The sequence below is a fragment of the Natator depressus genome, chromosome 2 (genome assembly GCF_965152275.1).
Source record: "Natator depressus isolate rNatDep1 chromosome 2, rNatDep2.hap1, whole genome shotgun sequence".
Lineage (NCBI taxonomy): Eukaryota > Metazoa > Chordata > Testudines > Cheloniidae > Natator > Natator depressus.
The window spans coordinates 202,041,938-202,065,972 of record NC_134235.1 but is presented as its reverse complement, the minus strand read 5'-3'; the positions used below and the strand labels follow the sequence as shown (position 1 = coordinate 202,065,972).

The 24,035-nt window shown below is 36.5% G+C and overlaps 1 protein-coding gene across 1 annotated transcript; it reads right to left on the bottom strand.

Moving 5' to 3' along the window:
• Nucleotides 1–8,117: 8,117 nt before the first annotated feature.
• On the bottom strand, nt 8,118–11,700 carry HOXA11 (homeobox A11). The gene is made up of 2 exons (XM_074945738.1): nt 10,966–11,700; nt 8,118–9,484 (listed from the first exon to the last, which is right to left on the bottom strand). The coding sequence occupies exons 1-2, from the start codon at nt 11,645–11,647 to the stop codon at nt 9,252–9,254; spliced, it is 915 nt and encodes a 304-aa protein (XP_074801839.1). The 5' UTR covers nt 11,648–11,700; the 3' UTR covers nt 8,118–9,251.
• Between the last annotated feature and the right edge of the window lie 12,335 nt (nt 11,701–24,035).

Genomic DNA, 24,035 nt, shown 5'->3' with positions numbered 1-24,035 from the left:
ACGGCAAATGCTTACAGCCAATGGAAACCCAAGCCCTACTAGCAACCCCTCCCAGTTTGGTTTCGTATGCAGAGAGCTGGTCTCAGGTCGACCTCTGTATTTAGAATATATATGTATATTAATGTGTAATATCTATTTCCATATAGACGCACACCTAAATCTACCTATATCTATAGGTAGATATAGGGTATACGTGTATGAGGAGATACAGTTGCATACTGAAAAGTATACAACCATTTCCTACCTTATTTTAGTGTTAGCATACTTTATACTCTTCTATTATCACATTCACTGCTATAAAGTAGCAGAGCAGTCTGATGTTTATTATTACCTAACATGAAACGGTATATAAATGAACCTTTTATTATCACTTCTTTTCCTACAGTTGGGCTTTCCGGAAGTAAGGCGTGCTCGCCTCGTTGCACAGCATGTGTTTGTGATGATATTAATAAAGCCAGGAATCCCCTGTTTTTACTGCTAGTCTGTGACATTTTATTTGATTGTCTACTTTTTAAAAATTGTTCTTATTTATCTTGCGCCATTTGACGTTATAAAGGATTCTGGCTCCTGTAGCCTTAAATTATGAAGAAATTAGCAATTTCCAGAATAACATCAACACCAATGTGAATTACTGTAAACTAATCGGAAATGTACTAGAGATAAACAGTTGTTGGCTAGAGTACTGAAGAATCAATTAATAACTAATGCCATTGGGGCAGAACTGGTATTGTGATTGCATCTTCTCATACTATGGTTCACTTTGGATTTTTCCCTAAATCTGGTTTACATTTCAAATGAAAAGATAGACGTCACAGAAAGAATCCAAATCTACACAATGAAAATGGTTTCCCACATGATACCACCCGCCCTATGTGTTTATATGTTGGTAATTATGTTTTAAATTTTCTCATGTGGATGATTCGCTATGAATCTGTGAAAATGTACCGTCCATTTCCTCAGTAAAATACTAAGACAACTAATCCTGGGATATTAGACAATGCTGTACAGCCAATATGTAATTGTAGCGGAGCCCCTAGGCAGAGCGCAGACAGACAGGCATGCAGACGGAGCGTTAGATAGACTTTCTAATGAAATAGCTGGACGATGGTTCACTTAAAGCTATATCATCTCTCATTTATGCTATTTTAAAATCATACAACTGACTTGGAGAAAATTATGGTATTTTGTGCAAGGTCTATGGCTGCGTGGGATTTTTAAATATTTTTAAAAGCATTCGGTGACACATTCCCGCTTAGCATATGGGTCTTCTGTGTAAAACACAAAGCTGATTCTCAGATCCTAGAAGCAAAGGATCGGTTGTCTTGGCTTCCCGATGAGTACCAATAACCGTTTGAAAAATAAATATTGCTCGTTAAATCTTAATGCTCGCCTCATTCTGGCACCCAGCTCTGCCATAAAGCCAGCCGTAACCAATAAGAATGCCAAGGAAACAGTTAAAGTGGTCATTTGGCTTCCTTTCTGACCACGCTTGACTGTGTCAGTCAGAACCGGCAGGCGTTCAGCCATACACTCCTGCAGCGCATACCCTTGGCGTTCAAAGCATCTAGGAGAATATTACAAGAATAACAGTGTCAACTGTACTCTGTACATTTCCCCTCTATCTATTGATCTGTCGAGCCTCACGTGGTTTAATATTTCAGTGTTTGCCTACAACGAGGCAATTCCTTTCCACATTTTGACATTCCCCTAGACAAGTTATTTTGAAACGTACAGAAAACAGCGGGACACAAATGTTAGTTTCCATGGGCAAATTAAGCTGAAGGGGCCCTCCTAAGGTTCTTTCCCTGTCAGCTGGAAAACCTGTGAGCTGGTAGAGGTTGTTACAACTTTGCAGTGCCCATAAAATCTTTATGGAAATGCTGCTTATTTTTCAAATGTTATCTAATGAGCATTATACCGTTGCTTACATACGACTGCCAAGCTGGACGTAATGGTCGGATGCAGTGATCTGGGGACATCAAGCAGCCTATCGGAACCCCTCTATTTTTTTCTTTTCCTGCTGTAATATTGTGTGTATTTCCCAAACTCGACTTACCCCACATTGTGTTAATGTGTGATAGACAAACCCTTATCAGATTCCTGTGAGGGCCATATCACTGCTAACAAAATTAATACCATATAAGGAACCAGTTTATTGGCTAGTATACAGGAAGGTTATTATCAATAGGCTTAAAGTTATAAATACAGATCTAAATAAAATGAAATGTGACCCTTAGTTCCACGTTCCAAATGTATTTCTCTTCACAAATCAGGTATAAAATTTACACCGGGGGAGTCTGCTATTGCGGCATGTTTATTTTGTATTTGCCAAATTAAATAGAAATGGATTGCAAATCTATAAACTATACTAATAGAAGGGTAACGCTTGAAATCCTTCCAAAACTGTTTTTTTTTTTAAATAACCAGCTAGCTTTTAAAATTTAAATTAGCTTTGGAATAAAGTGAAAAAGGATGATAGAAAAAGTATGTAAAATCCTTGTCAGCCTAAATAAAATAATTGCACATTTTATAACAAGAATTGGATTTGCCTTTTTAAAAAAAGCTAAAGCAAAGAAATCAGGGAGATGAAATACAGGACACAGACTAATCAAAAAAAGAAAACAGGTTTTAACCCAATTCTTTCTTTTATCCTTTGTAGCAAAAGATCTGCCACAGAGGGGTTGTTTTTTAGCATTAGTAATGCTGATTACTTTAACCCAAAGGATAGTTATTCACGAATAACTTGCAACAGGAAACAGAAATCTATGCCCTTTATTGTTTTGTTTATAGTAATGAACAGTGTTGCTTTGATGGTCAAAGCACTTAGTCTAGATCATGAACTCAACTCGGCTGTGTATTATCTGTGCTTTCTTTAATCGCTAACAAGGCCAAGGCAAATAGTAACTAACATCATCAAACCCAGTGAAGTAAAACTAATAATGTTCACTTGATTCTTACCTATAAAAGATAATGGCCAATTTTGGATAAACTAAACTAATTTGGCATGCATCGTGTGTAGCTACTACATTTTAAACCCTTAACAATGTGTCTCTTGAAGATTAACCCCGACTTTAAAGAAATTTTGAATAATATTGTGTATTCCAAGGGACGAGAAATAGTTTCTTCTTAATTCTGTTTATATAAGCAAAACCATCTGGAGGTAAATACAAATAAGCAAGTACAGTTTAATAAGCATCAAAGCAAGTAAAAGTGTTGTTTGGTGGAGAATCTAAATTAATTGAATACACAGACGACGAGATCAAAATAAAACTTTATCGATCTAAGAAAAGTGTAATGGATGTATTAGTAGAGTCGTTAAACTCTTTTATTTGTTAGGCTAAAAATTAAAAACTAAAAGAAATAAATTAAAAAGGACAGCTCACCCACATGCAAACTCTGGTTCGAAATTTTGAAATGTAGCAAGCTAAATAATGATTTACCTCTTTCTTATTTCCTAGACAAAGCAAAAGGTACAACACTGTTAATCGGCTGATGCTATTTTGTATGCTAATTAAAATATGCTTTTGTTTCTGACGTGGGAAAATTGCAATATGCTAAAATGTAAATCTTCCTGAAGTTTGTCATGGGCGTGTGTACGCCGCCTATATGAGTATATAGAGGTAGATTACATTGTATAAATCTCAAAAAACTAATGCAGTCAGTGAATACTTATTTAATATTAGAACTGTCAGTTGTCAGGACCGTGTATGTGTGCCAGATTTACTTTTCTTTCTGGATTTGGTCCAAAGTAGGCGGCTTTCAATCAGGAGGTTTAGAAACCGTGTCTATGCCAAGAAAGGTGATAAATGACTAGCTCACTAATTTTTATCTTTACTAGAAATTGTTTCACGTTGTAAGGGACAAAATGAACCTTGGGATGTTTTAGCAGGTTATCCTTTTTGAAATTTAGGTTGAAATTTAATTTGTATTACAGCCGCCTGAAGGCCTTCTATCATCTGAATATATTTTATATTTTGTGTGCCATTTTACTAATTTTGATTAGCAATGTATTTTGCACATAACTCTGATGAGCCCTTTCCGAAGTTTAGACCCCTATGATTACTATACAGTATAAAAAATTACACCAGAACCATTTTTAAGGATTTACCTATTCACTAACCTCCGTGAGAACGCTGCCTTCTAGTGCTTTCTAACGTCTATGTAGCCCTTAATAGGGTACAGAAGTAGAGATCTGACTTTTAATGTAGATTTAGGACAGACAGTAATATTAAACATTTCAAGTTATATAGCTACTGTCTTTTTTTGTGACTACCTTATCTTTAAATACAGTTTTGATGTAAAGTATAAATTTCCCTTTTCGAGGTGGAGGCAGCTTGAGAGCTAGCTAGCTAGATGGCTAGGTAGACATTGGCCTCAAATTGCAATTTTAGACCATTAGATGAAAAGGGTGTGACAAAACATTATGAAAAACCTCGCCTTAGTATAGGAAGTGGTATCACTAGCACGCGAAATAGAATTGTGTCCATGATTAATTAACGCAAAGTAAATACTGAGCTTCTTTTAGACTCTTTCCTCCAAAACACGCTATCCCAAACCATGTGAAATAATAAACAGTTATTGTAAGAAGCAAGCTTGGTTTTTTTTTCAATATTGTCCTGTGACCAAGGCCATCAGTAAACAATTTGTAACCAGAGGGCGCTTTAACTACTGCTGGGGTCTCTTTGATTTATTCATTTGAGTACTGAATGGGGGAAGGGAACAACAAGGAAAATATTTTATCAAATATGCTGAGCCTAATCGGAGTGGTGTAAAATAGAATTTACTAAAAGGGCTTTCGGTATTCGTCCTGCTTTATTTTGAGGTGCCTTTTTAAGCATTGACGCCTATCCGCGGAAGTAAAAAAAAGATCAAAATTCTTGTACTTTTAATGTAATATATTTGCTTAATTAATACATAGATTCTGATAGTGATCTAAAATACACTCTATAATGATTGCATGTGGGTTTTTAACAATTCACTCAACATTTCTCTAACTACTTTTTAAATGATCTTTTCGTGTAATATTGCAGACCAGGTTCATTAGTCTCTTTTTTCGATTGCATAGTATTAAGTATCAGAAAGCAAAGTGTAAGTTAACTGTGTTTGAATCTGATATTTAAAAGCAAAGTACTCAGACTATAGTGCCATGTGTATTGAAATGTGCGGCTAAACTAGTGAATTCACATAGAGCCACACATTTTTCAAATACAGACTTACTAAAGACTCGTGGAACTGTAGAAACAGGAGAAATAACCAGAAGTAGCTGCTAAATTACACGTGGAAGATACTTTAGAGACTACATCCCAACTCATGCCTTAGAAAATGGGGATGTTTGACCTATATCCCTCTGCAACAGTGTTCTATCTGCGATAGCTAGATAGTGAATATTTCAAAGTTAGTCTTATTCAAACATTGACTTAATACGCAATCAAATATTTTATTCCTTGTGCAAGTGACTTTAACTATACGTTTACCAACATCTATTGCCAGCTGCAACTAAGAAAAGAGTAAAGTTTGCTTCAGAATAGTGACGTTTTTAAACATTGTCCTAGCCATTCCATTAAAATTTTGACCAATAAGCAAACTACGGTTCAAGTCCAATAAGAACATCAAAATTACCTGTCATTTTCAGTGTATGTTATCATAGCTCTATTTGACTGAAGACCCTTGGTGTTCTACACATAAATGTCAAGTTTCATCATATTTCCAGTGCAACTATTTGTATAATTAGAAGAAATCTACAGGATTCTTCTGAAAATTTTTCCCCATAAAGTGGATTTTTCCATACTGTTAGCCAAAACTTTATTAAGTAAAAAAAATAGTCAATTAAAACTTAGAAAGTCTCTTAAATATTCTTTCATGTATTAAGTTTAACCACCAATTTTTTGGAATAGTTTTCCTCCCTATAGTTCTCCTCCAAAATGCTTAACGGAAACAAAACAAATAAAGCTCATGCAAACTTTTCAAGAACTAGTTTGATAACAGCCCATTCCATTTTAATTTCTGTACATAGGGCAGATCTAAGCACTTACCTTCATGCTTTTTCTAAACCAAAGTCAATCGGGATTAAATTTTTCAGGAATGCCTTGCGAAATGTTTAACTTCATGTGTCAAGTAAGCAATCCACCGAAGCTACTTTTGCCAACCGTAGCATAGAAAGTGCAATAATTTAACGTGCTGCTGCTAGAATGTAAAGTGAACAAAGGCCAAGATTTTTTTTTCCAGGGGTTCTCTTCTCCCGCTGCGGCTTTGACATTGATCTGAAGCACGCCATCTTGTGGCAATCGAGCACCTGAGGAACAGTGACTGACTAACTAATTCAGACTCACTATTCCAATAAAAGGATGCTAGAGAAGGTGTCCAGACAAGTGTTATTCAGATCTAATTTCTCTAAGAAATTGCTGTAGAACCTCTCCTTAGTTTATAGCAGGGCATTCCATATATGCAAATGAACAAGTCATGGACACTTTTTATAATCACATTGTCACAGCAACACAGAGGATGTGTTTTTATTGGGTTAGGAAATCAAATCCCAACCAGAGAAACGCCATGGCTCAACTGCCTCCAGGAGTAGCCATGAATATCAGTTAATTTTTAACTAGGAAAGGAAGCTTCTTGCTAAACACTCATTGCCATTCATCTATTTCTCTCTCTCTCTCTCTCTCTCTTTCTCTTTCTCTCTCTCTGTCTGTATCTATCCGTCCATCTGTTTTAAAACTTTCATACTATTGTAGCATTCTAGACAAACAAACAAACAAGCAAGCAAACTGCCCCTTTCCTCCTTTTAAAAAGAAAATCCTTTGACGAGACGTTGTCTGACTGGGTGGGGGTTGTCAACCAGAGGTCCAGAGCCATTTAGCCCTTCACCTCAAGGTTATGGGTGATGTCCAAAGCAATACAGAAGTTCAAAGCCAGTAAACAATTCAAAAACAGTATGTACTTTCTTTTCCTGATTAAGATTAGGACAAGAATTAGAGATTAAAATGCCATTCTCCATACCATAATCTCATCTAGACATTGTTTTCCCAACTTTTGTTTTTCCCCCCTTCGAGATCAAGGACAATTTCGTACAGCCCAGTTCCACCACTCTCACACATGGAAGGCTTTTCCAAGAACACAATGTTCTTAGGGCTCTCACTCCTTTGCACACATGTCAGCTCATTTTAAACTTCGCTTTAGGGTTATGGTGATAAAATATTCCCGAACATTACTGATACTAAAAATAATTTTAAATGGTTTGTCCAGACATGTGTGGTCTGAAATAAACAATAGATTTTTAATTCCTAGAACATAGCAAGTTATCGTCTTGTGTGTATTTTACAGCTGAGAACAAAGGAGTGATAATTACAGTGAATTACTAAACGCATTATTTTTTCCTTTTTTGAAATCCATTGAAATTTAGATTTAAATGAGCCTCGGTCTGCAAGTTTATTCACCAGTGTGAACATTGTGCTTTGGCTGATAGTGAAGGATTAGAAAAAATAGGCATGTAACTTGCACAGTCGATTTTGATTGTAAAATTTAGATTAGCTAAAACAATACACAGTAATGTAGCACCAGAATAAAAATATAAATTTCCATTTTTTTATTTCCTTGTGCGTTGTTCCATTGTATACATGCAACCAAATACTTTCGCATATTAAAAGAAAACTGTATATACATATAGATGATAGATATTGAAAACAGTGATGTAATACAAAGGTATTGCATTTTGTGAACTGTGTAAAAAGAAATTACATCCATTTGGTAAGCTGATTGTTCAAAAATAATTATCACCAATTAGTTGCTCATGTAGAGAAAAAAAGGCACCCTCTCATCCCAAAGGAAAAAAATATGTAAAAAATGTATTAAAACAAAATAGGTAATGTTTTTTTTTTATTTACAAGTCTTGTAAAACACTGTTCCTGTATGAAATATACATTCACGTACTCTCAACAGCAAATTACCTTCACGATAGATTATCGTATCCTTTGTAAACTGATATAGAATTTTAAATATTTTTAATTGCATTTTTCTCGCTTTGGTTCCTGCAGGACAATATATATATTTATATATTTATATATATATATATATATGTATATGTTTAAAATAACTCCAAACAACTATCGATTCTTTGTATATGTCGCCTGAGGGACGAAGCAGAGCTCATGACATTTAAAGTAGACAACAACACATGAAAACAAAATTATCATATTTACATTGTTCGGCTTCTGAATAAATTCCTTACAAGCAAACTTCTAAAGAAACAGAAGATTAAATTATTTTGGTGATTCAATGTTAGTGTATTACACAAATCCAAGTTACATTTAAGTGTTGTGTGGTATTTACCATACTCTCGTTCTCCACAGGTATTTCCTGAAGAAAGTTTGTGCGCCAGAAGCCAGAATCTTAGTTTTCTATTTATTTTTGTCTTTTAAAACTTTGGAATTCATTTTGCCATTTTTTAACGTTTAAATATGGACATCATGATTAGTTTCTAAGGGATGGCAAGGTATAGACAGTTATTATAAATAAATCGAGAGCTAATATGACAACTGCTAAACATTTTATTTTCAGTGATTGTTTCTTTACGATATATGGCAAATTTATGCCTGACATATTTTTAAAGTAAATAATCAAGTCTTTCATATCATTCCCCCCCGAACCCAATAAAACACGATTATCTCCATCACTTGGTCTGTACTATAACCTTCTTGATTGGCCTTGTAAAGGAATATGTATTTAATTTTATTTAAATCAATTAGTAATGGAGCACTGCTCTAAGATAGAAATTCTCTTCCGAAGGAAAAAAAAATATTTTGCGAAGCTTTATTTTGCAGTGGTCCTCAGCACGTAAACTCGACATGTAATTTCCACACACACATTCCACAGTAAAACAAAGGAACAAGATAAACAATAGTTAAACAGTGAATAGGCAAAGGTTCAGTTCCCACTTTTAATTACTGAAACCATAACAGAACGAACGGAACTGTCTATAAAGGTAAGAGGTATGAATTTTGCACTCAGAGCAAAGATTGTGGCTGGCCTGTTGGCGCTAGAAGCCATGTGTGTCAACATCAAATCGATTCCAGTTGATACGTAAATATCAAAAATTAAAAAATTAAAAGTCCAGAGTTGATTTACATTTATGTAAAATCATAGTTCTCATAGTCCCGTCAGTTACACACCTCCTTCTTAAATGTAACCCTGTGGCTTGACCTTGTCAAGGGCGAAATTTGAATTTAATCTCATTTTGAAAAACGCTATGAGTTTTAAAGTAGTGGATTAGCTGAGTAATATTGTAATCGGTCCCTGTTAATTTTTTTTTCTTTCATTCTTCTGTTTTGAAACCATATTTTTACTTGACGGTCGGTCAAATTGAGCATTCGGGAAAGCTGGAGGCGTTTCTCTTTGTTTATATAGACACTGAAGAAGAATTCTCTTTCTAATTCTCTAATCTGATATTTGGTGTATGGGCATCTCTTTTTACGGGTACGTTGTCCACCTGTGGAATGAAAAAAGGCAGAAGTGTTTGAAACTTGGTACTGGAAAAAGCTCGGTCAAGGGGCAACTATGTAAAGTGTTTTGCCTACTCCATGGGTATAACGGTTAGGTCCTATTCTACAGGCTAGCTCTTTACCTTACCGACCTTTTTGTGGGGAAAGGGTACGGAATATGCAGAGCACACACTTCTTCATGTGAAAAAGCAATGATGGCAAACAACGGGTCACTTCGGCAACGAGGACAGGCATAATACAGAACAAGTATTAGAGTACCTTGCCTTACTGTTTGAGCCCGCACTTTTCAAAGGCTATATGCGATGCTCGGTACCGTGCAGTGACAGACTAAACAAACAGCTGCACACAGACATTTCTGTGTTAATCACCGGGTTCACTTCAGCTGACATTACGTTAGTAAACACATTTTAGTAAACACATTTTCAACCCCAGTCTTTCTCCAGACCATTACAATTGATTTTTTATTCTGTCTACAGATACCGGCTTTACATCTCCATGAATGTGTTTCCCCTCCTTTTTTAATCAGTGGAAATGGCACTGCGACTAAGGCTGCTACTAAACCTTTGCATTCTGACTGACTCCGCTGTTTTTTAAAATGCGGGTATGACGCTAGAAGGGCAAAGTCGTCTCTCAGTGTGCCACAATAGGCTTAAAGCGCAGTGCGCAGAGTAGCTCTGTCTGGAAGGTTTTCAAGGTTCAAAAGCTCTTTAAATTAAATATTGGTCTTATCCCTTTTTTAAAAAAAAAAACCCTTCCTTTTTTGGTACAGGCCACTGTAGAGGTATTTTTCAAAGTTGTTTACTTGCTTTGCCTTTTAAAAAACACATATAAAAATCAGACTTTGACAGATTGAATAACAATTGTAAGTAACAGACTGTTGGACAGAAGGCAACACGTAATTGCCATAATGCCTAAGTAAAATGGCTTCCTTTAGACAAAAAGGCCAGCTTTAGGTTAATTTGTTTCTTTTAATATATTGCTACAGTTCAGGCGGCTACTTTATCTGCTAAACACTATGCTAGTGCAATCGTTAACATGGTGATGGCTTTGAATTCAGCCCCTAACTAGACTTCTGGTGCAACACATGGCTTTTATAAAATCACTGGATTACCTTGATATCAAAGGAGTCAGGATCCTTTTCTGGTGACTTTACAGGCACAAACGTACGTTATTATATTTTCAAGAGTTGACCACAGAGCCCCCTTTTTATTATTATTAAAAAAAAAAAAAAAAAAGGGAAGGAGAACGCTTTTTTTAAGGCATCCATTGGCCGGTGGGTATTTCACGGCCAATTTCAGCACTAAACACGTGATCTTGCCTTTTATAACAAAGTTTTGTTGGGGGAAATCTAAAGGCCCTTCATAAACCTTATATGCTTATAAAACAGCATATAAAAATTTAACAGCGGTGGTGCGCTAGATTTCAAACTCCCATTCATAAAGCGCTTGGGCGCTGCCTTTATACGTACTGGAGCTGCTGGATTTCTCCTCATTGTTGCCGGAAGATGACTCCGGGCTGCTGCTGCTCTCTGTCCTCCTCCGCCTCTCCTTCTCCGCCGCCGCTGCCGCTGCAGCCTCTCTGCCGCAGCCGCCTGCCGAACTTGAAGTTGCAGGAGCTGTCGGAGGCATTTTCTCGCCATTCTTGTCTCCCGAATAGTCCGCTGAGGACAGGTTTTCCGTGGTGCCATACGCCGTCTCGAAAAACTGATCGAAAGCCTGGGGCAGGACCCCGTTCCTCCCCACCGTGCTATAGAAATTGGAAGAGACGTTGGTGGTGGGGTGGTAGACGTTTGCTGTGTTTTTGCCGAACATCTCGCCCATGCTAGCCGTGTTGGTGGCAGGCAGGCAGTCTCTGTGCATGATCTCCTCTGCTGAGTAGCAGTGGGGCAGATTGTTCCTGGGGTGCCATTTACTGGAGGGGTCAATGGCATACTCCCTGAAGGTAACTTCTCTCACAGGTTGGACCTGGGGTAGGTTGGAAGAGTAGGAATATGTCATAGGGCGAGAAGACGGGGTCTGGGGCAAAAAAGAAGGGAGGCTGGAGAAATCAGGACCCGAGACGTAGTAAGTACAACTTGGCAAATACATGTTAGAGGAACAAGGAACACGCTCATCAAAATCCATCATTAGGCTACCTCGGGTTCTCCGCATTAGCTGAGCTTAACATGATTCTCTAATGCAGCTGCCTCTTTGAAGCAGATCCGTGAAGTAAGAAATTTGGAGACGTAAGCTGACGTGGAAATCTATCCCCATCCTTAGCAGGGAGGTGCTGGTCATGTGACCAAATGTTGAAATTGACAAGCTGCAAGTATGGGCCCTTTTTTCTTTGTAGCCATCTCAAGGGAAGCAACAGATCGTCACTTTGGTATTCTCACCAAAAGCACGTAATCTAAAATATAACTCATGTTTGCTTTGTGTACCCTTAGAGGACAAAAAGACACATGACACTTTTTCCTACTTATTAGTTTGACCAATTGCACCAGGTCGCTGTGGAGTAGAAAGAATTAGCAATTCCCACATGTTAGGTGAGACCTTTTTAATTTGTATATTTGCAAAAAGAAGATCAAAAGAAATTAACTGATTTTTTCTTGCTATTTGATTTCTAGCATTGAATGTTTCCAAAGCAATTGGTCGATATTTTTTTGTTTGTGCAGAAGATAGTCGCCCTGCAGGCTTTTGCTTGGAAGAATGTGCCAGGGTCAAGTCTGTACTGATTTTCATGGTGAATAGATTACATGCTCGCATTCATGTTCACTTCCGAAGCGCTTAGTGTCTTCCTTCCCTTTTTAACATATTAACCTCAAATACCCTGTCCGGTTTCACCCAAGTTTTGCTCGAGATATTTAATAACATTTTTTTCCCATCATGCAGGTTCCCTTTTTGCCTTTTCTCCAAAGCGTTGCTTTCTTTATTTCAGTGTTAGGAAGTCCTTTAAATTCCAGACCACTGGGTAGAGAGGGCTGATCTGTTTGCCTAAACAGTGCTGCTAAATACCTGGGAAACCAATGGCTATCCCGATTTCACAAATATTCTATGTTTAATTGCCAGAAGCCTAGTTAAAAATATTTTATATCCTATTAACCCCTAGAAACAAACTTGCAGCACTCAGATACTTTTCTTTTTTCTTCAGACCATCGCTGGAGGTTGAGATCCAGATAGATCTATTTTAAAAACGTAGAGAAGCTTTTACTATTGTTACATGAAAGGGCTGATGTGGAAAGCGGTCTGTACAGGGCAGAGACTAAAAGGTGTTTATCTGCCAACAAAAATGCACATCCCATCGAATGATCTTTGCCAAAGAAAACAGAGAAATAAGCCAGCACCTTTTGAGGCATGAACAACCTTACACTGTTGAGGGGGGGGGGAATATTTTTTCTATTCTGCTGATCGATATCAGAAGGAAAAGAAATATTTAGGTTCTGGCTCATTTTAGTCAAAACAGCAAAACAGAATTACACTAAGGCCACAAACAACTACTGTGAAGTTGGCGTAATTAAGAAATTGGAAATATTTCACCATCTCTGTTCCTGTGGACCTGGGTGAGCAATGGAAGGAAATCTAAAAATAATAAGACAACAACATTTTGAATTTTTCTAGGTCCACAATGTAGTGGAAATATTTATATATATCAGGGGAAAGTTCTATTGCAAATTTTGGAGATCTTCGCTATTTAAATGTCAACATTGATTTGTTTATTTATTGCATAGCTTATCGTAACTGACAATAACAAATCTTATGTTGTGCACTGACTAAATATTCTCATTATGTATTTTCGCTAAATTATAGTTAACTATTACATTTGAATTCAAGCTGTAAATATCAACATTATCAAGTAATTACTTTGTAGTGGAGTAAACTAATTTATTAGCGTTAATGTTTATATGCCTTTTTTATTTTACAAGGGTTACGAATCACAAATCAAATGCTCTGGACATATCCCTTTAATGAACTCTTTATTTTGGTGTGCTGCAAGAACTTTTATGCTCCCTCAGTGTTTGTGAGCTGAACTTGAAATTATTAATTAATCTTCAAACTTGACATAGTTGCCAGAAAGTGGATGGAAGTAAGAGATATGCATGTCATCAAAGTGCTACCTGAAGACTCCATTGTCGTTTGGGGATTGTAAAAATGTTTTTAAGCCGCAGAAGTACTCTGCAGCATCCATGCTTAGACTTCTTTCTTAATTCTACACTTTTGCCTTTATTTAGTTTCCCCTTTAACCTTTTTCCAAAAAAAAAAAAAAAAAAAAGAGAGGCTATTTTGCTCTCTGAGCACTGTTCATCTCCCTTCTCCCTCCCTTTCAATTCTTGATATTAAAATCTATTTCCCCCTTTCCCAGACAAAAGGAATGTATAAAGGATTTCAGCGACTTTGAGATAACAAAGGCGCCACCATTGCAGAGGTTCGCCCCGCCTCTGTTTGATGGCAAACAAATTCTTGCACTTGTATTAGGGCTTTTAAGGCTATAATTGAACACGGCGCGTCTAGGAGAACCGAAAACAGTTCTAGACTGACCTGCGGTTTTATAGCACTTTTGGCAGTCAACTTCAGCTTGTGTCAGAACAGACATGACAGAACGGACCAACGGTTAATCGGGAGACACCACCTACTTGGAATCGCTGCAGTCCCCTCTTAATTAAATAAATCACAAACGTTGGGGATAGAACGGGCTGCAGTTCTGAAAAAAGGTTTGTATGTGCCTATTTCCTGCTCCTACTTACATTCAATTTCTGTCGTGCCGTTAAAGACTCTGACTTGCTGTTTTCATGTATGCCTATCTGAGACAAAGTGAAATCATGGGTTGAAGGCAAGAACGCAATTAATAATGCAAGTCCAGCTAACATTATATTAAAAGACACTGCACAGCCTATGCAGAATATACTTGCTTAGTTTTGATGGTTTGCTATGTATTTTCCCAGAGAAGTAGGGTACTTTGTTAGAACATGCTTTCACACAAGAGAAAACAAAATGCATCCTGACAAATGATTATATCTGTAGAACAATTAGAAACTATTATTGAAAAGATTTAAAGGTGCAGATAATGTAAGAATAAGCAGAGACCCAAGGCGGAGTTAACTCTCTGCTTTATTTGCTGCTAAGTGAAACAGACATAATGTACGCTTAAAGCCCCGGAATGTCTAGGTAATTGCAGTAAAACTGTTATTATGTTGCTGTTTTAAACACAATTATAGTGTTTATTATTTTGTCTAATTTTGAATTGCTCTTTTAATACAGTGATTGGAACTTCTGCGTTTAGAAAGCAAATAACACCGTGCATTGCCCCTGCTAACCTCGGTGAGAACAGCCAAAACAAAAGAAGGCATTTCATTTTGAGAAGCAAAATCCATTCATTCCTCCTTTACAACTATTTCGTCTGGCTGAGAAAGGGCAACGTGTATAATCATGTTATGTGCTTTGCAACTGCGCTGCATTACATTTTACAATGGACGCAGATATCGCTAGTAGGTGAATAGACTTTATGGGCAGATTGGGTCGTGTCTACCTATACAAAGCGAAGAAAAATTAATCCATACTTTGGAGCGATATAAACAAAGCTAGGATGTCACCTCCAGAGTTTGTATATATCTGGTGTGCAGAAGGAACTTTTAAAAACAATACAGGGGATCTTTAAAAGGTCAAGTTCTATAATGTGCAAAATGTTGCCACTTTGTGTTTATTTGTGGGGTTTTTCATAAAAACAAATCGCACTATAATTTATATTAAACATTAGGGTGAATACCTGTGTTTCACAGTAGAAGTGTATACTATGTGTAATTTATGTGTAAAACGAGTTAACTAAAATATTACACTTTTATTGATTTTTGAAAATTAGCATGTTTTCAATAATTATGCTTTTTGATATAATTTTGATATCTCCAAAATTATGCACTAATTAATTATTACAGCATATAGCTATTGTATGCTTTACTTTCTATATACATGCAGTTACTATAGTAGGACAATATTAGGAAATATGCAACATATTTTGGCCAACGAAAACATCATAACTTCTTTCTTTCTAATGAAAAATGTCTATAAGGTCGCAACACTTCGAAAAATTTGTCTTAAATGTAATTATTTAAATTTCCTGCCGATTGTTTGGGTTAAACATTATTTAAGACTTACTAGTTCTCTACTCAGCTGTTTTTCTCTTTTCCTTTTTGACCACTGTACTACTGAGCTATACAGGAATAACCAAAATATAGTTTGTCACCTAAACACGTCTTTAACATTTTAAGAACAAATAATTGTAACAATATTTTGATAATGGATTTCAAACACTAATACCTCTGCTATTACAGCTAGTAGGGATTTATGAAAAGAGCAAGATGCATTTCCAAGATTATGATATGGAATAGTCTCTTTATTGTTCAAAACCAGGCGCTACGTAATAGTAGTCATACTATGGAGGTGCAAATTTATATATAAAGAGAAAGCAAATGTAAATACAAAACTGAGTCACAGTTCAACTGTAGTCTTGGTATATTTAACGGCATTATATTAATTCTGACGAATAAGCTTTTTAAAACAATTTTACTTACCAGGTTGAAGATTGTACATGATTGTATTAGCTTTGAAAATATTGCATGTTAAAGTTACAATGTTTGGAAAAATGATTTTCCTTTCTCGTGGTCTCTTTTAGTACTTAAATAAGACTTATGAAGATATGAATAAAGCTACACGGTTTTAGCATTTATCAAGACTATCTCAAATTCACTTAGATGCTCGATATCGAATAGCTGTTACTGAAAGTAAGGCAACATTCCGATAATTGTAACAAATATAAACACAGAGGTGTTTCTCTTTTAACAAGGAATTTATTCTACTAAATAGAATAATCAATTTCAAATGTTATTTTCCTGTTCTTTTTAACCAAAATGTTAGATATTCTTTATAACATACCACAAGCACCCTTTTAAGGGCTGCGTCTTTCTCTCAATATTCTGTTTCTGAAAACGTGTTTTTCTGGAAAGCGTTGAGACCCAAAGTATATATTTGCCTACAGTGTCATGGTATTTTTGTGTACCGTCTGTAAGAGAATCGAGGCAGGGTCAGAAATAAGGTGGGCATAAAGAGGTGTTATCCTGGACGTCTAGGTGTTTCTGAAATTGTTTAACTGTCGATGGTACCATAAATATCTTCCCTTCTCTACTTGATTGTGCAGCTGTATTTTTCCAATACATGAAAACATACAGTAACTAATTTATTTCCATGTATCCACATACAGGTGTAAGAGACTTCTGATAAATGTGGAGTGCAGGGAATGGGTGTCTAAACCAGTTACTCTAAAGTGTCTGCGAAAGCAAAATTCTTCGCTTGTTATCCTTTGATATAGAAAGCCAGACACTTTTAACTGAGTTCCACCCATATTCATATCCACAGATGACGAGGATAATTAACCTCACCTGTAGTAAACAGGTTCCAATCACCTTTCAGGCAGATTTATTTTATGTGGAATTAATCATAGTGGTTTAGTGACTATCTCCAAGATTTATTTAAAAAAAAACGAGTTATAAAACAATAAGACTATACCTCTGTCCTTACATAAAATATACAGACTCGTGATCTCCTGATGCAAAGTCCACAGAGGTTTGACCCCCAACCATATTTGCTCACAAAATTGATGCGCCGTCTGGGAACTGCAATGCTGTTTATTTAAACAACAGAAACAACCCTGCCAGAACATTCCAGTGCCCACATATATTTAGAAGTATTGCTACAGGTGATGCCTTGAACTTGACCTTAGGTATGTTAAACAATGAAATACATGCTGGGAGAAAAATATGATTGTATTGCCTCCTATAGAAGGTTATATTGTTATACTGGAATTCAGGGTTACAACAACGAAGTTCAGTTCTTGTGGTATATATAATATGCTCTTAGTATTAAGATTTTAAAGTTATAGGTAATAAAATGTCGCTATGGGGAGACAAACTCTTTTTATTTTGGTTATTCTTGGGGGCGGAGATCCGCAGTTTGCTGTGCATCCTAAAAAAAAGTCAGTCCCTTGAATTCTCAGCTAAATCTGATTTTATAATACTCAGTGTTTTGTCTAATTTAAGCTGAATTTTAACAGCGGTAGATACAGGGTTTTTAAACAATATTTTGTCCACTCACCAAGAAAAAATATCAGATTCTACTATGCCATTCTGCTAACTGTATAGGAGGGCCCTACTCAAGAATCATGAAACATACCGACCTAAAGACATTTCTTCATCAAGGATTGTTTCAGGGGGCGGGTACAGGAAGTATCATTATACTGAGCCTGTCAAACCAACGACTTCGAACATTAACATATTTTGATGGACGCTAAGAACTGTATTATAATAAAAGTTACCTGTACTTATGTAACTTTTAAAATCTTATATTTGTAAAACACAAGTTTAAAAGAAGTTGTGGATTGTAAAATGCAATAGTTTTACCACACATGTTTTATATTGTTCTGTAAGGTCTTCTTCCTTTTGTGAATTTTAGCTATGCAAATAAAATACAAGGGTGCTTATACAAATATTTTCCCCCAAAATCCTAATCTGATTTGTCTTGAATATTCCGGGTTCATCATGTCCATCGTATTGTCAATTTCCCTTTCCTGGCACTTGTTTAGCAATGGTTCAAACATCAGTATAGATATAAATGAAACTATTTAGCAACACAACAATACATTTTATACCATGCACGTATGTAAACTTTTCAAATTCTAACAAAACAAGCAGGGCTGAGATTGTTAAAGCTGTTTATATTTAGACATATGCCAACCATTAGCTATGGCTGAAAGCAATCCAAGCCTTCTTTGTATTAAGACCTATTCATTTTTACGTCTACCCAGCGGCATCCCGAAGGTTAAGAACAGACTGGCCTAAACCACTGTGCTTTCCGATTATTTTTAACCTAGGCTGGGCACAGCGGCGAATTTCTGATATACTAAACAAATCAAACTATGCTTGGGGAGTTTGAATCAAGGTGATTAAAATTAACTTCGGATTCATTTAAATTGGTCAGTTACAAAATCCGGTGGAAATTTGTTTTCGGACATTCCACATATAGCCAAAACCAGGCAGGTTAAATAACCATCCTAAGGAAGTATTAAGGAAATTCGCCAATGGATGGCTTTATTCTTGTAGGGTTTTTCCCCTCTCCTTAATTCTCTTGCAAGATTAAATAATAACAAAAAGAGGCAAGCAATGAAAAAAAATTACTCGGAAAGAAACTCAACCGATTCTTTTTCAATTAAATTTGAGCAAACTCTTAGAGAAACAGACAAATGCAAATGCAATTATTCAGCACCGTCACTACATGCACCCTCTAATCTTGGGTTTGACACTCCCAGCACCTTCCATCTTTCTCTAATGCTAAAACCCTTTTGTTGTTTCCACATATGTGGTGCTCCGTAGCATCTTTGGGCAAGTTGGAGCCTTGCCCCCAAGCGACCATCAGAATTAATACTTTTATCAATGGCTTGATCGTCACCATTAGCGGCACTCTCATTCCCCCAAACTTCTGAAGCAAAATCTGTACTTCTGTGTATATCTTGGGAGAGAGATAAATTAGAGGGTTAAGTAGAGGGAAGAGGAGGAGGATTGGGCAGAAGGCTGAAAAACCGCCGCAGAGGCCCTCCAAATGACATTGCTGTACAAATCACCGGTCCCACACTGTTTTGAATTCAACATCAGCAGCAGGGAGAGGGAAACCACTGAGCAAGATCGAGGAATAGCATTTAAATCTTACCCCAGCGTCCGAGATCTTCTTCCCCTGTGCAATCTTCAAAAACCGGAGACTAATAGCTAGGATCCCGCGCCTCGATTGATAGATCTCCAGACGCCCACTCAGTAGTGATTTTCCTATATATACAGTACACCTGGTCCACAAAAGTATTTCTTCTGGAACTCGAAAGGTTTTTAATCGCACTCAGGCAGGCAAAGAAACGGAGCCGCTAAGGTGCATGAGCTTTCTCACAGACTTCAGCTTAGCCTACTTGGAAAATGCACCAGTGTAACATTCTAAATATTTCTTTTCTCAATCCTGGTAAAATTTCCAACTGAAATTCTAATACAACAAGGTAATTGCAATAGGCTAACTGCAGTATAATCCCATCGCCCTAGAGGAAAAGTCCAAGAGTTTTTCATTACTGGACACCCTGGCGTTCCCTCCCCAATACACCGTGGGTCACAGTACAGTAATGACCGTGGATTGTGCGTTGTAGGACTTGACCTTTACTACGTAGAGGATGGCGCTTTCTTTCACGCTGCAGGAGGAGAGGGGGGAAGGGAAGATGCTCTCTTAGGGGATCTTTAATCACAAATCAGATCTAGGAGCGGCAAAAACCATTGCATTTCAGCACGCCATATTTTCACTGGTGCTTTTTCACAGAGCGTTAATGAACATTTGCATTTCGTAGCTGCAGTTAATGAGCCAAATCCCTACAAAGGGGGCAATTAGCAAGGAAGGGAGAATAGGAGGCTTCCAGGAAAATAAGCAACAATAGGCTAAAACACCCAAGCCAATCCCACATTTTGGGGGAACTGTCCCGTCAGAAAATAATTGTAATGTCAGCAAAACTGGCCACATGTGCAAGGAGTCAACGTGGTCCGAAGTTTATTTGGGAACAAGTATAATTTGGGAAAGAAAACGACTATCCTTCACCTTTTTTCTACTCTTTAACCACAAGAAAATCTGTAAGGACATCTCTTCAAATCTTCATTTTAAGTTCATTTAAAAGTTCCGAATGACGACAAACCGCCTTTTTATAGCATATCTTTTTTGGTACTAAACACTGTTTTGATTTCATTGCTAACGCTGCCTACACAGACACTGAAATGTATATTTTACTTAAGACACAGCAACATTTTGTAAACTTAAATTTATAGTTTGGAGGTCTAAATACTTACCGCTTGTTCAGACATGCAAAAAATAAAGTCATTTCCGTAGAAGCCTGACATAATTTTATATCCCAATGAAGTACAGTTTTAAGCACCACAGTTGGTTTCTTTCGAAATGATTTCTTAGAAATCCAGTAATTTTAAACGGAAGTATTTTTAAGAAAGAGGAAAAAGACATACTTTTGCCGTTAAACTAATACCTTTTAGGAAATATGTTGCTGTCAAGTTTTATTTCCCATTGCAAACCACCTTTGTTATTGCCAGGAGTTAAAGGCGGAGATAGATTAAATGCCATCTTATTCTCTTGCTGTGGAAAAAATACAAAACATTTGTTTTACTCTTCCGTCCTCATCAAATATCATAAAACATTTCTAGTCTTTGGGAATTCTAAATCCAATGTTCTAAGGACGTCAGGCATTAGAAGATTATAAATCAATATATTCAGACACTTGGAATTAAGGTTTATGTTGCTGAATCCTGCAAGTATGAGGCTGCGCTAATCTTTTTATCTTTAATTATGTTTTGCATTTTGCACTGAGACAGAAATATTACCTTCACATTACTGTTGCCATAAATGCTCTAAATATATAGCATTAGTTTGCCTTCTTTTTCTTCTATATACAGCATTTTCCAGGGATCTGGGAAAGCAAAGTTAAAAGCTCTAGGTGTCTTTTATTTGTTCTGATTTTAAAATAAATAAAATAATAATAAATAAACAACAACAACAACAACCTTCCCAGGATATTTTGGGTTATATTTACATGTAGGCAAATACAATGTTGAATGTGTATAACACTATCAAACATTACAGATTCAATAACTCCCCCCGTCCCCCATGGTAATATATTCCTGGTAATGTTGAGAATATAAATAATGTTTTTCTCAGATCTATGTGCATGGGAGTACTTTGTGAAGTCCTGTATTGCGTTTGTTAATTATTTTCGTTGGTGATATATTTACCTATAAAACACATATTACGGACATATTTTAGAACGTTGGCGTCAGATTGGTGAGACGGGAATATATAATACAATAGCAATTTGTACTTGAAAATGTATATGCCAACAGCTTTTGGATGGTAAATTAAGGTAATAAATAACACACATACACATGCATGTATAGGTGTGTTTATGTATACTCAAGAAGACAGCATAGATAGATAGAGAGATAGAGAGACAATCGAAAATAAAGCAGACGATCATATGTTTCACAATTAAAAAGAATAAAATGTAATCAGTGAAGTGCCTTAAAATCATGGCCTTAACCTATACCTCTTCATGTTTGCTGGCAGATTATTCGATAAGTAAGATACAGCGAATTTCCCTCTCCCTACATTTTATAGCGCGGTCAATTTTAAATAATTATTCAATTAATAAATCAATAAGCGCAGCTCATTCTTAATTTGTTATTAAATCAGCTGACGCATTGATAAGTAAAACAATTACCAACTGATCATGCTAAATCCGTACGTGAGGTCAGTTATTGGTCCAATTCTGCAAATCCGTAGCAAGTAAATAATTTTACTCGAGTGAATAATCCCAGCAAGATCAGAAGAACTCACCTGACTATTAACTTTCCCCTGTATAAAGAAAAGGAGTACTTGTGGCACCTTAGAGACTAACCAATTTATTTGAGCATAAGATTTCGTGAGCTACAGCTCACTTCATCGGATGCTGTAGCTCACGAAAGCTTATGCTCAAATAAATTGCTCAGTCTCTAAGGTGCCACAAGTACTCCTTTTCTTTTTGCGAATACAGACTAACACGGCTGCTACTCTTTCCCCTGTATGTTCGGTAGAGTCGGAGCCTAAATCGGAAGATGGCTTGCCAGACAGTTAATGGGGGAAGTAATGTGCCTTAAAAAAGAAGCGCATTCTGTCTTGCTAACTACGATTACTGTGATAACAATTCTTAATAAAGCACGATCCTTCCATTTTTAGGTGTTGGTGTATTCCCATTAACTCAATAAGACTACATAAGAGCTAGACCCTGGTTTGAATTATTGTCATACGTCTGCGCCTTGGGCCTAATCCCGCTCCTGCTGGAGTCAATGGGATTTTTCTATACTTAAACGGGAGGAGGAGAGGAACCTTTATTTGTTAGGAAAGAGGACCTTATCCTACTTCCTTTGAAGTCAGTGGGAACTTGCCATGCATTTCAATGAGAGCAGGGTCAGGTCCAAAATGTTATGTTGCTCCTATAAGCATCACAATTGAAATTGCACACTTTTTACTCTATAAAATACGTACACTGTAAAATATATAGACACCAGTGGAAATTTAAATCCAGTAACCCAGTTTCAGCACAGGGATACTTAGCAGATTTAGCTGGTAGGTAGTCAATCTGAACAAAATCTTCCTTCATTAGTTCTGATAAAGAGTTACTAGAAATGATTTTAAAGTTATTTTATTAAACCTATTCACATTTTTAAACAATTACTCTTGGGTAATATGTCACTGCTACTGCTTTTGGAAGAGTTTGCTAAACTATATACTAGTATAATATATTTAAGTGCAAATTATATGCAACTTGAATTGTGCAATACATATATAAATTACATGTAAATTATATGTAATTTGAAGCATGTTGTATACACAGTATATAACTAAAGAAATAAAAATATACATACAAAGTACATACGAGTGTAAATGTGTGTGTTTGTATTGGTACTTCTTCAGTCAAACTAACGATGATAACAAAACCGAGAAAATATGCAGACAATTCAGTATCTAAACTAACACTTTTGATCACCGAAAATATATATGAATGTAGTAAATAAACGCTAACTATATATATAGTGAATGAGTGTATGTGTGTATATACATATATGCGCACATACACATATAATTTACTAGATATAGAAATAGTTACGGTTATATATATACATAATTGCTGTTTATTTTCTACATTCATATATATTTTCGGTGATCAAAAGTGTTAGACACGGAATCTGTCGAATTCAGAATTGTAACTAATTCCAGAGTATAGTGAACGCTTTTACATTTCCTTTCACTACATCTTAGAGTGCTACAAAAACAAATTAAAAATTATGACTCAATTCAGCTTCAGGGTGAGATTCTGCTCTCAGCTACACCAGTGAAAAGCTGGAGAGCTCCTGTGAAGTCAATGGCATTGGTCCAGAAATACTCCGGTGTAACTGAGCGGAACTGGGCCTTCAGATGTTCCCCTGCAAAATGCAATGGTAGGCCATTCTGATTACTCTCTTTCTTAATATAGAAGAATAAGCATTCCACGGTTTATTAGGAAAATGTATACAGTATCATTCGATTGATGCATCAGTAGATGTTTGTTTTCTCCTACCCCCTTTCCCCGTCAACAGACACCCACTCCTGCAGTTCTTACTTAAACAAAACTCACATGGACATCAATGGGACCGCAGAATACCTCCCTAATAGCCCAATGCAACAAGATGCTGAGCTCGCTTAACTGCCTTCTAGTTCAGTCGGCACTGAGGGACCACAGCACATCTCAGGAGATGATTAGAATTTTGCACAATCCGAATCTGTGCTTCCGAACGAATGGATTGCAACAGCAGTATAACTGTCCGAGACCCTTAATAATTCCGTCTGAGCAAATCATAAAATGAAACTCTTTGATACTTTGCAATGACAGGTTCTTCCTTTCGGCCTGTTCTCCTAACCC

Coding starts and splice junctions, on each gene's coding strand:
- HOXA11 (XM_074945738.1), bottom strand. CDS start 11,647: ATGCGGAGAACCCGAGGTAGCCTAATGATGGATTTTGATGAGCGTGTT. Junction 9,485..10,965: donor GGAGAAATCCAGCAGCTCCA/GTACGTATAAAG, acceptor TTCATTCCACAG/GTGGACAACGTACCCGTAAA.